The following is a 15,046-nucleotide window of genomic DNA, read 5'->3' as shown; positions in this document are numbered from 1 at the left end:
TCGAGTCTGTTAGTGCCTATGGACACCAAAATCCGTCGTGCTGGGGTGTTGGAGTGGGATCAGATATAATGTTTGATCTCGACGCGTTAGTATTTGGTCGATGGTACCTAATTGGATTATAAGTTGAATACGGCAAGTGGTAATAGATAAAACAAAATTTGCAACGTGAATTAATTACAAAAAACAATTGAACACCGAAAAGATTATACTTAACAAAAAAAAAAGAACACCGAAAAGATTAACACAATATCAAACAAAACAAAATTTTGTTTATAACATCATAGAAATGTGGACACCAAAAATAGTAAAAAGTACAAGATAAAGGGACCCCAAGAGGATTTTTAGAGAGAGAGAGAAAAAATGAAATTTAGAGAGGAAATATCTTACTCCTCCAGATAAATGGAGGTCTTTAACAAAAATCTTTAGATGGAAGGGAAGGAGACGATGAAGATATGAAGTGAAGAAAGATAAATAGAAGAAAAAGGCAAAAAGGAAATTTTAGAAAGTTAAAATCAGATATTTCAGACAACGCATAGATAAATATAGAGGGGTGTCATCTCTGCATTTCTCACATTTTAGGGAGCTACAGAAGAATCCAGTCACACTTTAGGAGGCAATCGAATAATTACCGAAAAACATTTTACGATAAATAAAATTCTCTCTACAAATATGAGATAATTTTATGTTCTTATATTAGGGATGCTTGGTTTCCGCCCGGTCCGTAGATAGGGGTTTTTCCTTCTCTATACAAACAACAGATAAGTTTTTAATTTCTACCTTAACAAAAAGTTTATTCTAATATTAATAGTTTTTTAAAAATAAAAATTAATCCATGGACTTACCTGACCCAAGAACAATCCGGGTCAGGTCCGGATGTAGCTAACCCGGTTGGGTTCGCCCCGAGACTATCTCAAACACGGGTCGATAAGGTACGGACCGGCCTGATAAGCACCCTATTTAACTTATAAAACCCTAAAATGTTTCGTCTCCTCTCTTTCGGCGTACATCTTCCAATTTTCTAAACCCTAATCACCTGTAAGTTCTATCGCAGCTCCTTGTCTTCTAACATTTTATATTTCCTGTACTCTCTCTAATAGAAATTGTTTTCACAGGTATTTCTCTCTCTAGAGTTTGCGAAAATGGTTGCTGTGAAGAAGACAGTAAGCTTCAAATCTTCATAATTTTTGGGTTTTTAGAGTTTCATTAATACTTCTCTCCCCCTCACTCACTCTTCATTTTTGGTTGATTGATTTTTTCAGAAGAAGACCCATGAGAGCATCAACAACAGGCTTGCCCTTGTGATGAAGAGTGGGAAATACACTCTTGGATACAAAACTGTTCTTAGAACTCTCAGAAGCTCTAAGTGTAATCTCTATCTTTCTGTCTTGTGATTCATTTTCTTCATATTTTTCATGTTTTTGATGATTAGGGTTATTGATTTATGAGGGTATGATATAATTTGCAGCAAAGTTGATTATCATTTCAAACAATTGCCCACCCTTGAGGAAATCAGAAATTGAATATTATGCTATGCTTGCAAAGATTGGAGTCCACCATTACAATGGAAGTATGTAATCTGATCCTCATCTAATTTACATTTCATAACCACTTTATGCTATTTTCACCTCCATTTTTTGGTATGATTCAAGCTGTTACATTTGATGTTTTGTTGGTTCAATTAGAATAAGTCATATCTTTTTGTGTTTAATGACAATTTTATCGAAGTTTGTTTCTTAGTTGTGTTTGTACTTAACATACAATATGTTATTTATCATTTGAAATGCTTGAACTCGATGGTGATTAGGGTAGAATCTAAAGTTATAGCTAAATCTATGATCTGCTACTCAATGTTATTAATCATTTGGAATGCTTGAGCTCGTCGATGTGCACATTTAGTTTTAGGTTAAAGCCCGACAAGCAAGCAAGTGAAGTAGGGTATGAAATCAACGATTACCTTGAGATGATGTTTGACCTACTATATTGAATTAAGTTTGGTCATATAAAGCATATATATAGTATGATATGAATCTCTTTGTTGGCAACGGTTAGGGAAATTAACTTTCTTTTATAAAGGTAGTAAGTTTTAAGAACTATTAGCTTCAAGACTAGGTAAACAAAAATGTGTTCTTCTTTTTCTAGTTTCACCCTGTTGTTACTTGTTATATTTTAGTTTCTTTTAGAAACCTTTAACGAGCAAACTAACATTGTGTATATCCTTGATTGCAGACAATGTTGACTTGGGAACAGCTTGTGGGAGATACTACCGTGTTTCATGCCTTAGCATCGTTGATCCTGGTGAGATACAAATCATGTCATCCTCTTGTATTGGTTCACTTATTTAGGAATATGATCTTCAAATGTCGGTTCTAACTCTTTGCTGTTTCCTTTTTTTTGTTTTACAGGTGACTCTGATATCATCAAGACTCTTCCTGGTGATCAGTAAGCTTTTGAAGTGTTTCTATTACAGAGTGTTAGAATTCCTTTTTCGTGTCTTGGCAATTTATGAATGTTAGTGGTCCTAAATTTTTGGTGATCGAACATGGATTTGTTTTGAATGGGTTATATATGAAATATGGGTCCTGCACTTTTTCATTGACAAATTGGTATTCTTTTTCTTTTAATATGCATCCTTGTTTAGTTTCCCAAATCAATTTAATTAGCTCTATTTGTTTAGTCTTTCTTGGGGTGGTTCTGCCTGCATTTTCTAAAACCAAATGAATAATGTAGTATACAACTAGCATGATATTGTTTCTATGAACAAACTTGAATTGCTACTCCAGTGGATGTGTGATTGTTTGATTCTTATTTGGCCTACATATCGTGAGGCCACCTCTACTTTTGGTCATCATATTTTGACCAATTCAAAATTGATTTATTTTGTTAGTTACGCGAAATCTTTGTTTTTTTTAATATGGCTGAGCATTATTATTTGCGGACCATTTTGTCCCCATCCAAGGCCGTATTAGTCAAGCCTCTGATGTAGTTTGGTTTTGATCAGTTCTGTTAAGTTGATCATTCCAAATTCTAACTTAAGCAGACTCATAACAAATGTTAACACAATAAAATGAGAAAGTCTAGTCTTGCAAGGGATTCTCTGGGATGTGGCAATGTACCTCATCCTTCCCCTCCCTGTATGAAAACAAACTAGAGGGCACACTTCGTTTGGAAGCCTCCCTCTAGATTTGGAGAAAAGTCAGTAGTGAAAGAGAGCAGAGGAGGGAGTTCAAAGAGGATGATGGCGAAGAAGAGGAACTCCTTTTGAAAAGGGAGAGGTTTAGACCTTCGTTATAAAAGAAAGATCCCTCTTTGGCCAGCCACTCTCCTTCTTTACCTTTACTGTAAGAAAACAGGAAGGGTAGCAACTGATAGAAACCAGCTCAGTCATGCTACTTTCGAGTAACTGGAGAAGTTGGCCAAGATATGGTAGTGCTGGTGTTAGAGTTGGTTCTGTGCCGTTGGAGTGACTGTAGTGGTTCAGTTACAATGCTGCACTTCAGTTATTAGCTTAAACAAACAAACCGGAAAAATAAAAACTTTCAATAGGATTAACTGATCCTAGGTCCACCCCCTCTTGGTGTAGAGGTTGGACACTTGGACGGCCATGCCGTAATACGGAGGTCCCAAGTTTGATCGCGTAAAGTAAATTCATGATTTATTGAACTTTGATATAAATCAAGTATTTTAGTTAGGCTTAAGGCTCGTTAGGTTGGACTTAGGATGGTCTTCGAGTGGCTTAGATCAGACAGTGATACTGCATTTTCAATTCATGAATTTTCATGTATCCTTGTATTATTTCTTCATAATGCATCAATGTCCTGTAATAACTACTATTGTTGTTGATTTCCAAAAAAGGAACTCAAAACTTATTCTAGTAAACTATGAAGTCTTTGAGGGTGTTTCCTGTTATTACTAATCCGGTGATTTTGATATTAACACCGTTTTGGAGAAACAAGAAAAATTTTCAAGCGTGAAAAATTGGAGTTTTCCCTTTTGTTTTGGCTCTCTCTTGTTTTCACCAATCTCCACCATTTCTTCTCTACCCCAACAATAGTCGTTGACAAACAGTTACTTTCGGCAATCTCCAATTCTTTTTTTACAAAAATCTCTCTTCTCTCACCACTACCTCCCACCACCATTATTTCTCTCTCCTTCCTTTCCTATTTGTTCCGGCAAAGGGAGCCCTCTATGCCGGAACAGGTAAAGAGAGGAATAGGAGAGAGAAGAAAGCCAAGTGAAAATGGTGGCGGTAGTCGAAAGTGTTGGCCAATAGAGGTGGCTGGAGGTGATAACCAGAGATGTCCAAAGATTGGAGGAGATGAAAAATTTTGTTGCCTGGGAAAATTTGACAGAACTTACAATTTCTCTTAAAATTTTGTACTCTAAAAAAGTTTATTGTTTCCCAAAGAGTTGCACATCCCTTTATACTTGTTTTTAAACTTGAGGGCCCTCTGCCCCAATGCGAGAAAAGTGATCAAATTAAGTACGCAAAACAACTCAACTTCAACAACATAAGGTGTTGCTTCCTGACTTATCTAGATGGGGGAAACAGAGTTCAATTGCACTTTTATATTTCTCACAATTCCTACAAACACAAGCTAAAACTAAAATTAGATATCATGACATTCTGATCTTCAGTCGCAAAACAAACCAAACAATTACATACTTCATGAGAAATTCATCGAAAGACAGGGAGAAAAGCACCATAATAACATTCTGATCTTCAGTCAGAATCAGAATCATCATTTCTGGAAGACCTCACTGTCCGTCTATTGTTATGATCATAACCATTATCATCTTCATCATCTTCTTCCGCTTTCCTCTCACTAAGTATTCCTGAAATATATAACTCATTGTATCAGCCCGTGACAATTGTAAGAGTATAAGTTTGAACTGCCATTTTCAATGTAAGGTCCGTTGTTAGCCATAATGTAACTAGGGCATAAGTGCTAACCAGGGTTTGCATACTTTGTTACTGACTAGTTGACATGACACCAATTTCAACAGTCTGGTGATGTGGTCTACTCATCTGTTTCTTTTTCCTCCTAAGACGTTACGGAAACTCGCTTATGACTACATCTTTAGTTCGAAATATACGAGATTGAGTTGATGAGAAACAAATATACTGATGTTGCGATGGATCGTGAACGACCATTAAGACTACAGTCAGCAACAAAGGAGTCAATTGATTCAAGTCGTGGAGTGCAACAACGCGTTTCAAATAGACTATTTTGGAGTTAATTTCCCTGGTTATTGAACTCGTATAAATTTTCCATTATTTTGTGCGAAAAATGGCTTATTTACCTCATAATTATTTTGCGTGAAAACGACCTTAAACAGTTCGGCACATGAAACAAAAGTAGAAGGCATGTTTCCAACTCGAATAACACATCGGTACACCAATATCTAAATTAAAGATACTAACACAAATATACTCAAAACTAAGTGAAGGATGTACCTTTCTTTATGAGTAGCCTTTCAAGGGTAGTTGTTGTGAAATCATCCTTGGCTCCCAAATCTTGGAATCCGACTACCCTATCTGTTGCTATGCCTTTCCTGAAAGAGAAAATCGCATTTGTAATCATTGTACAACATCTTTCCTGGAAATTCTAGTTGAAAACCTATATTAAGAGCATAATAAACCAAAGAAGTACAAAATAAAGGTTGCCAATGGTTATATCGTACTTTCTTCAATAACCATACTAAATGCCATCTTAATGCAAGGCCACAGTTCTATACAAGTAAATCAAATCTAAAGACGTGACAGAAGCTATATCTTGATAGAGGAAATATGTGAAAGTACCGAACACAAAACGAGCCCTTATTACCTGAACATGATTACGCAGGGCAAAGTTTTCACTCCAAGTTTTGTAACAAAGAAGGGTGAATTCTGCATTTAATAAATAGTAAGCTCTTTTAATTTTCTTAAGCTATAGTGCAGTACAGATGGCTATTCGACTGAATTGAGTTTCACCATTAAGTAAGAAAGACATTTTTTGTACAAACCTCGGCATCCACCTTGATGAACTTTGTATCCAAATGACGTGGTGCAAGGAACTTCAAATGTTTATCCATTATCCTGCAATATACAACAGAATGGAAATGAGTCTACATGAATATGTGTCTGTGTGTACAAGACATATGGTTAAGAGAAATTACCTGCATCGGTAAAATTCGCGGTGGTAAAAGTGGCAAATCACTTTTTCACTACCTGTGACTTCACCCAAGAAGTCCCCTTCAGTAATCTCCCGATATTCTCCATGGCCCTGCCTTTTTAAGGCTTGTCGTTTCTCAGCTTCTTTCTGTTGGAATGTCAGTATGAAAGTTTTAAAGAACGTCACTACCCATCGCCTGACACTTGAAATCTAACTAGTAAGCTTTCATAAAAAGAAAATGTTAGGAAGTTCCATTTATCAGACCTTTAGTGCAGCGATCCTGTCCGCATGCAGCTTCTCTAATTCTGGGTCCTGATTTAGATGAACATCAATAAAAAAAACTAAATGGATAATAAGCTAGACTCAAATACATAAAAAGAGAAAGTTATCAAAAATTACATCCATCAACTCATCAAGATCAACTTCTTCGTGGGTGGTACTAGAAGTAGGTGCTTTTCCATGAGCTAGCATTTCCTGCAATATCAGTAACGGGTCAAGCAACAGAGCAACATTCTTTAGGAAACCCTAATCCCCAGAAAAACATTATATGTAACATATACAAAATGTACTCAATCATCATCCGTGATTCTTTTTAATGGAGATGGAGTTTCAGTTATCCAAAAACACTTGAAACCATTTTGCTATATGTTTATCTTCACATTATAGCATTTTGAAATAGATCCCAGGGTCGGAAACAAGGTTAGATTACAGGGATATCTATCATTTTTTACATAGTATTATTTAGCCTTTCAGGGACTAGTTTGTTTTACACTAACCGTCAAAATTTGAATGATCTAGTTCTTTCTAAGTACTATCATTTCCCTGGAAGGAAAAGGCAACGCGAAAATCCAAATGACACTTAAACAGTTGAATTGCAGTTCAAAGTTCGATATATTAAATGTATTATACCTCGAACCAGTTGCGACTATGGGTAAGACTAAGAGTACTCTATAGTTAAGGAATGTATTGAATGTATTTATAAGAGATAAACCCATCAAGTTAAGGAATTGAGGAGAAGATAAGATATTTAAATATTACCTTTTGATAATCGCGAGCAGCTGCTGCCATTACATTTCCGAAATTCAAGTTGGACATTTTGGATCGAAATGCATCGGGATCCATTTTTCTGTCTTGATTTCTCTCTCTCTAGATCTGCTTCCAAGATTCGGAACTTGAATGACCTTCGGAGCTTCTTCAACAACTCCGTGCAAACGACGGTGATCTATCTGGAAAGACGAACCGGTATCCTTTCTCCCCCGTATATGGACTGAAAATCTTACCAGTCAAAGGTGGAGATCAAAGAACAACCGCTAAAATGCTTTGCCGGTGAAATGCAAAAACGAAGCAAAACATCTCCTATTCTTTAAGGTAGGAAACAAAAATATACTATCCGGGAAATGGGTGGAAAAATCTAATTTCCTTCCGCCGAAGGTGAAACGTCTTTTCACAGAGGGTTTCCAATCTAAAACTCTTTCGTGAAGAAGACGAAGGTTCTTGTTAAGTTTGTGGTCATACAGCTCAAAACTAAATAACAATGAGTGAAGAAGACCTAGACCTTATATTCTTGGTTGTTAGATACTCATTCTCCCATGTAAGACTATTATCGCAGTTCTCTTCCGCCAAAATGCGTGTCGATAAAGAGAAGCTAGAGAGGGGTCGGGAAAGTAAGAGAGAATCGGAGGTGGTGGTGGTGTCGGCCCAGTGACATGGTCGGAGGAGCATACAAAGAAGCAAAAAAAAAAAATTAAAAGTCGCTGGTAATGGAACTCTGCCGACAGCTTTGCTGGAGTGAAGAGAATAAGTAGTGCTGAGGCTTGGGCAAACAAAAAAGAAACAAAAATTTTCCTACTCAAATTTTTTCTTGGGAGTTCTATTGGAGATGTTGTTAAATCAAACCCAATACAGGCTCCGAAGCCTATCGGGTTCCTAACTCCAAATTATGAGCGCTCAAATTGATTTGTTTTGTTTGTGTGTTGTACGTGTCTGAGATTTTAATTTGGTCCAAGGAGATAAGGCTCAAAATAAAACCCAAAATAGGATTAAGGTCCTATCTTTCCAGAAAAAATTATTTTAGTTCTTTTATATACAACATGTGTTTTGTTATATAAAAAATGTGTTTTGTTTTATACGGAATTCGTTTTTTATTTACAAAATGTGTTGTTTATCATACATATGTTAAAATTCATAATCTGTTAGTAACTCTTATATCCAAAAATATCTTAATAGAGGTGGAGAGAAGGGAATACGATGATGAAGAACAAAATGAGTTTTGTTATAAATGAAATGAATTATGTTATATACAAAACGAGTTTTATTATATACAAAATGTGTTTTGTATCATACATATATTAATATTCGTAATCTGTTAGTAACTTTGGCATACAAAATTATTGTTTTAAAGAGAGAAAATAATAGAGGATTTCGTTTTTTTTAAGAATTCGACTACGATCTATGTTAGTCGTTACAAGGCATTGATGCATCATGGAGATGTAATAAGCACGATAACCGCCTAATTTAAACCGAGAATGAAAGAGGCCTAAAGCCCGACAAATTATTACATTATTTACAGCCTAAGTTACATAGGATAAATCTTGATGGCAACTGCTTCCATCGAGACTCGATCTCACAACTTCATGGGCTTAAGAGGGGTGTCCGACCGTTACACCAGAGCCGTGGCTGAGAATTTGAGGGCGCTGGGCGAAACTTAATTGCGGGCCTTTCGTACAAAAATAAATTACGAGCAAAAAGTTGAACACATGTAAGATGATGAAAATCATAGATGATTCACATGTGTATTCATGTATTATTGGTTTTCTTTTTTTGAAAAAGCACTTAGCATTCTATTCCTTGAAAAACACTTCAAAATTAACGAAATACACCAAAGGTAACAAAATGGTTAAGACAACAAAGTGTAGTAGTGGAGCAAAAATAAAGATTCAAAAAGTAGAATAGTTGAACCCGTGTCTGCTGCATGGACATCAATCACCCTTTCCAACAAAGCTAGCAGTAATTAGATGATTAATTAGGTATTGCATATAATATAACCTTTAAACTATGGCTCTTTTATAGGAAGTAGGCCCTTTTGAGGTGGGGGCCCAGGGCGGACGCCCTTCCCGCCCCCCCTCAAACACGGCTCTGCGTTACACCAAATAGTAATAGAGGATTTGGTTAGAAGAAAAGATTCGAGAGAGAAGATCAGAAAAAGAAAAGAGAATCTTTGAAATTGGTTTTTCAAAATGAAAGGATTTATCTTATATAGAAGGTTATAAAGGGTATTAAGTAAAATAAAAATCATAGAGATTTGTGTTTTCTACGTAGATGAGAACATTTGGACTAAATTTCCATTATAATTTTATTTTGATTTAAAAATTGATATTAATATTATGGTGGACTAAATGTGGGATTAGGTGTAATTTTTTTTACCATAAACTCAAAAATTAATTTCAATTCTAAATGTCAACAATGAAATTTAGACTTTAAACTTGTTTAATTTTCATTTTTCGAAGTAAAAATTACATTTTAAGTTTGAAATTGGTTAACGCTTACGCGATTACTTCGAACTTCTTTGCCCTTTCTAGGTCTAAGTTCTACTACTTTGGAATGTAGGGGGCACAAAATGGAGGGGTGTTGACTAAGTGGAAGGCATCCACTACGCCCCTCTTATTTGTTACTCCAGTCCCACATATACTGTTTTCATGTTAATCTCAAACCTGGAAAAGTAACTCAACAACAATAAAATTTCAGCTTCATCCCATTCGAATACCTCAAATTAGACCTAAATAATTGATAATGAATCTAAACAGAACTGAGTTGTTGATTTAGAATGCAGTAAGCATCTGCTTCTTTCAAAATTTAGAACCCTAAAATAAACGAAAAGAAATTGCTCTTCGATAAAGAAAATGTCACCGATAAGGAACCATCTGTTGCGAGCAACCACATTAGATTATCCAAGCGTCCAACCTGAGCAATGAAGATTAAAAAGGTATGAGACAACTTCTGGAAGTAGCAAAAACATTGAATGATTTGATTGCACTCACCTCTTTAATGTTTATCTAATATATAGATCTTTCACCCACTATAAGTTTTCGATCTGAAATCTGGAATTGCAGAAACCCAAATGGAGTTCTCGACCCAATCTGGAACTTGCGAGAATCTCGATTTCTCTGTTAACCAACTTCACTCTCATGGCTTCTGTATGCGAGTTTCACTTTCACTAAGAACGGGATCAATCGAAATGTATAAAAAGTATTCTTTGATTAATGAACGAAAGAAATAATGAATGATGAATGAAACAATGACCGTAAGAATAAAAGAATGAATTATGAATGAATGAATGAAAGAATGAATTATGAATGAACGAATGAAGCAATGAATGAATTAAAGAATGAATGGATGAATGAATGAATGAATGAATGAATGGGGTCTGAAGAATTCTTTGAAGACTTTATGACTCAAGGCAAGTATCGGCTAAATCTAATATCCCGGCCTATACCTAATATAATGAAGACCAGTGCTCTTAGGGCAAAACTGGGCACTGGAAGGGGTCTACAAAACTAAAGAATATGAAAAAGAATGAACGAAATTTTATTATGGACATAAGAGTTCCATTTATAATGAGGTGGTCCGGCGAAGTTGGTTTCTGGGACATTGCTTTGGATCAGAATTTAACAGCATATCAATTTCCTGCTCAAAGGGAGAGAAAGAAAACAAAAAGAACCATCTGAGTTCAAAGAGAAGTTGAAACAGTAAATCAGAACGAAAATGAAAAGCAGTTAATATCAGAGGAAGCCAGGAAGGTAATTAAAGGAAACCCAAAAAAAGCAAAAGACCTAAGAACGATTCATAACATGAAACAAATTGGTGAAGCAATGATCAAGTATGGTTTAAGAGGTTATGAAACTAGTGAGGCATAGCCGGTTGGTTACTTATATAGATATATGTAGTAAATATATTGATATTTTAAAACATCGTTTGTCAACATACATAATACACGATGAAACATCTTTTATTGAAATACACCAGCTGAACCAAGCTCAAAAGTTTTGTACTTTGAAACTACTTGGGACTGCCCATGGAACAAAAGACGAGAAAGGAAACTTTTGAAAGAGATGAGCAGACAACCTTTGACACTTGAATATCAGTTTCTACAAGCTTGTACAACAATAAGTAATTGAGAAACAAAAACAGAACACAGAAAGGAAAAAAAAAAAACTAGCTCCAAGGAAACCACACCTTAAACGCTAAGACCCATTTTGCATCAATACACAACGGGAGAAGGTTCCAAGTGCTGGAAGCAATATAATATTGAAAGAAAAGTTATGACAACGAAACAAGGAACACATAAGGAAGTCCTAATTTGAAACCCAAACTTCGTTCATGAAAACTTCCTGAAAACCACACTGGATCTTTGTCTATACTAAAGTTTTCGTACTGCACTATATAATACAATCAAATGACTCAAGTTGTATAAGAAACTGCAACCTAACTAACCAATAAGAGATGGTACCCAAAATGAGATTGGCTTAATGACGTTAAAAGTTAATTACCAAGAGATATTCTAAAGTCTAAACCAACATTTATGCTGATCTTATTTGACATTATCGGATACTGGTATTGATATTAACTATCTCAATATAAGACATACAAAGTGAATAACGGACCCGGGATTATGATAATCATTCTAATCTGTCTAGCAACTTTGTAACATAATAAAATTAGAAGTAATAAAAGTGTTGTATCTATATTATACCTTCTCCTTCTTAAGTAACTTAATCTTTTTAGCGAGTTCAGCCCCTTCAAATTCCAACTTGTCAATATATGCCTATGATCACAACAAAACAAAACAGAATCAAGAGAAAGAATATGAAATAAAACCTAAAACTTGGAAATTAACCTGCTTTTTTGCGCGTGACCTAGCAGCCGACTCCCTGTTCTTGAACATTCTTTTCTGTCTCCTGGCAATAGTCTTCTCCATCTTTTCATCAGAAACCTTCTTCTTCTTCTCATCTAAGGATTCAGAATTCCACAAAGGGCTAACATTCAACGGCATTGGCAAGGATAGTGATAAATTATTATCCGGGTACCGAACATCCGCCAACGAATTCTGAATTAATGATCCAGAAATAGGCAAAGAACCAATTTCTCCTACATGTTGTGTTGTTTGAAACTGCAACCAATCTGGCTGTGGTTGTGAAACAGCAACCATTTGATCAACATTGACAAATGGTTGTTGGTTCGCGATAATATTCTGATTATTCCCTGCAATAATAGCACTACTATGAACCATATACTCCTCGAAAGCTTGATCACTAAGAGAGTTCTGTTGTGGTTGAATTTGTGCAAACTCTCCATCTTCCCTAAAATTTTCATTAGTTTGCTGAACTATATCTTCCCAAACTTCATCAACAAATTGACTACTACTACCATTACTAAGTTTTCTATTCAGATTAACATAAACAGAGGAGGACTCTAAAGGTGAAGAAGATGAAGAATTGTTACAAACTAATTTCTGGGTAGGTTTTTCATCAATTCCAACAACTGATTTCAAGTATTTGTCATAATCATTATCAACATTCATATTACTACTACTACTACTACTAGTTGTACTGCTATTAGAAGGGTTACAAAGATCAGTCAGATAACTAGGGTTTTCATTGATGTTGTTGTTGCTGATTATTTTTTTTGTAAAAGAAGGTCCTCCTCCTTGTGGGAAATGAGGAGATCCAAATCTATTTGGTAACATTTAACCCCATTAATTGATAAACCATAAAACACTGTAAATAAATGAAACCCTAAACAACTATAATGAACCCTAATAAGGGGGCAATACAAGAATTTGAACGAAAATATAGTGAATAAGAAGAACTAGTTAAGTGTTGTGATCGGCATATGCGGATTTATTGGAGAAATTCTCTATCTTATGCTCTTCTAGAAGATGGTGACGGTATTTAACGCTAAAAGCACACTCAACTGCCTCCACCTTTTTTTTTTGTGAAATGACGATTACCATATAATGGAGACAAATATATTGAAATACTAATTGATTTAATGTGGTGCGGTCAGACACTCACGAGCTACCTAGGGTCAATGATCTAGGCCGCGGTTTTGGAGAATAACGAAGAATCTCCGGGACATAAAGACTCAATCAATCAAGAAGATTGACTCAGGAGACATAATTATTTTTTACTCCTAAAATTAACTTCATTGAACTATCACTCTTAATCTTCATCTTTCTCTCACCTCCACCACCGCCACCTTTTGCGGGAGTACCAAGTCGGACCACCATTTTCCCTCTAATTACTTCAATTTTGAAACCCTGTTTTATCCATTTAGCTTAATAATCATTAAATAGTTTAGTTGTACGTTTTATTAGAGAAAATTCAACATGTACAAGAGTGTGAGGGATTTTATGAGGTTGAACAAAATTGGTTTGTGGGGATTTCTAGAAACTCATGTCCAGGAGATTAAAAAAACTCGCATTCAGCGGAGTCTTAATTCTAATTGGATTTTTATTGATAACTGTGTTGTTGTTTCGGGAGGTCGGACTTGGATTGGGTGGGACCCTAGTAGGGTTGATTTCACTGTTTCTCACGTTGGAGGGCAAGTCATTGCAGGTATTGTCCGGTTTACAGATGGCTCGGGTTTTCATATGGCAGTGGTGTACGGAAGTAATAATATTGTTCATCGTCGGGAGCTTTGGAGGGACCTTGAGTTTATTATGACAGGTTCTGAGGCTCCGTGACAGGTCCTAGGTGACTTTAATACAACTATGTTGGTCAATGAGAAGGGAGGCGGTAACAATTCACCATCTCAAGGTTCAAATGAGATGTTTGACTGTGTTACCAATATGGGAAACTGTTGATTTGTACCCTCACGTGGACGGAAACTGTTAACTTCTCGGTAAATGTGAGTCGTGGGAATCTCACATGTAAATCAAGACAAAAATGTCCTTATTTACATTTTAATTTCCATCTCAATACTTTTTTTTTTCCATTAATCAACTACATCAACCACAAACAACTATTCCCTTCATCGGTTGACACACCCCTACACATCCACCAACACAATCATTATCTTCACAAGTCACCATCACAACCATCACCAACCTTAGGGATTTTAGTCAGTGATCAAATTTGTATGTCTTCTTTAGTTGATCAGAGCTAATTGAGTTAAAGGTCAGCTCATAGCGGAAATCAAATTTGAGAGTTTATTAAGAAGATGATGATGATGGTGGTGGCAATAGCCAAAAATTGCCATAATTTCAAGACAACCTCATTGGAGACCATGTTTTTGAAAAAAAATGACTCCATTTTGGGATGTATAAGTTGTTGATACTTACGTTTGTGTTTTTGAAATGAGATGGCTCCATTTTAGGATGTATAAGTTGTTAATATATTTTTTTTCAGAAAATTTCACAAAATCGTCGTCTAGGTAGTGCTGATTAGGATGTATAAGTTGTTAATACTTCATTATCAAGAAAATTAGTTTCGGCAGTTTGTGAAGATTAAGATTGTAGCGATGGTTGCGTAGGTCGGAGAAGACGATGATGATGATGATGATGATGATGATGGTGGTGGCGGCACTCGATGAAGGGAATAGTTGTGTGTCGTTGATGAAGTTGATTAATGGAAGAAAAAAAAGGTATTGAGCTAGAAATTAAAATGTAAATAAGAGCATTTTTGTCATGATTCACATGTGTGATTTCCACGACTGACATTTACCTAGAATTTAACGTTTTCCATCCACTTGGGGTACAAAATCAGAAGTTTTTAAAACATGGGTGTAGTCCTAATATCAGTATAAAAGTGGGGGTCAATGTCAAAATCATACATAAGGGTATTTTTGTCCTGATGCACATGTGTGATTCGCACAATGACATTTAACTAGAACTTAAC

At 35.7% G+C, this 15,046-nt stretch overlaps 3 protein-coding genes across 5 annotated transcripts; 1 reads left to right on the top strand and 2 right to left on the bottom strand.

The window, feature by feature from the left end:
* The first annotated feature begins 432 nt into the window (after nt 1–432).
* LOC147533356 (large ribosomal subunit protein eL30-like) lies at nt 433–2,600 on the top strand. The gene is made up of 6 exons (XM_086650222.1): nt 433–1,035; nt 1,113–1,160; nt 1,260–1,365; nt 1,466–1,567; nt 2,227–2,295; nt 2,403–2,600. The coding sequence occupies exons 2-6, from the start codon at nt 1,140–1,142 to the stop codon at nt 2,441–2,443; spliced, it is 339 nt and encodes a 112-aa protein (XP_086506348.1). The 5' UTR covers nt 433–1,035; nt 1,113–1,139; the 3' UTR covers nt 2,444–2,600.
* A 1,948-nt stretch (nt 2,601–4,548) lies between these two features.
* On the bottom strand, nt 4,549–8,061 carry LOC147533355 (thioredoxin domain-containing protein PLP3B-like). Of its 2 annotated transcripts, XM_086650221.1 has the most exons (9): nt 7,433–8,061; nt 7,191–7,374; nt 6,552–6,626; nt 6,417–6,464; nt 6,157–6,299; nt 6,004–6,076; nt 5,826–5,887; nt 5,456–5,553; nt 4,549–4,833 (listed from the first exon to the last, which is right to left on the bottom strand). In XM_086650221.1, the coding sequence occupies exons 2-9, from the start codon at nt 7,272–7,274 to the stop codon at nt 4,721–4,723; spliced, it is 696 nt and encodes a 231-aa protein (XP_086506347.1). In that variant the 5' UTR covers nt 7,275–7,374; nt 7,433–8,061; the 3' UTR covers nt 4,549–4,720. The 2 variants fall into 2 exon arrangements, with proteins under 2 accessions (XP_086506347.1, XP_086506345.1); XM_086650219.1 differs by having other exon boundaries at nt 7,191–7,682.
* Nucleotides 8,062–9,913: 1,852 nt separating this feature from the next.
* Nucleotides 9,914–13,134, bottom strand: LOC147533354 (ABSCISIC ACID-INSENSITIVE 5-like protein 2). 2 transcript variants are annotated; one of them, XR_015227730.1, is made up of 4 exons: nt 12,046–13,134; nt 11,902–11,973; nt 10,190–10,835; nt 9,914–10,112 (listed from the first exon to the last, which is right to left on the bottom strand). XR_015227730.1 is itself a non-coding variant. In XM_086648315.1 (3 exons), the coding sequence occupies exons 1-3, from the start codon at nt 12,892–12,894 to the stop codon at nt 10,761–10,763; spliced, it is 996 nt and encodes a 331-aa protein (XP_086504441.1). In that variant the 5' UTR covers nt 12,895–13,044; the 3' UTR covers nt 9,914–10,760. The 2 variants fall into 2 exon arrangements, 1 of the variants encoding a protein (XP_086504441.1); XM_086648315.1 differs by having other exon boundaries at nt 9,914–10,835; nt 12,046–13,044.
* Nucleotides 13,135–15,046: the final 1,912 nt, after the last annotated feature.

This window comes from Eschscholzia californica, unplaced genomic scaffold (genome assembly GCF_041429995.1).
Source record: "Eschscholzia californica isolate CP2 unplaced genomic scaffold, dmEscCali1.0.p SCAF_6, whole genome shotgun sequence".
NCBI classification, from domain to species: Eukaryota; Viridiplantae; Streptophyta; class Magnoliopsida; order Ranunculales; family Papaveraceae; genus Eschscholzia; species Eschscholzia californica.
Note: the sequence above shows the minus strand (reverse complement) of the source record. Positions and strands in the feature narration are given on the sequence as shown.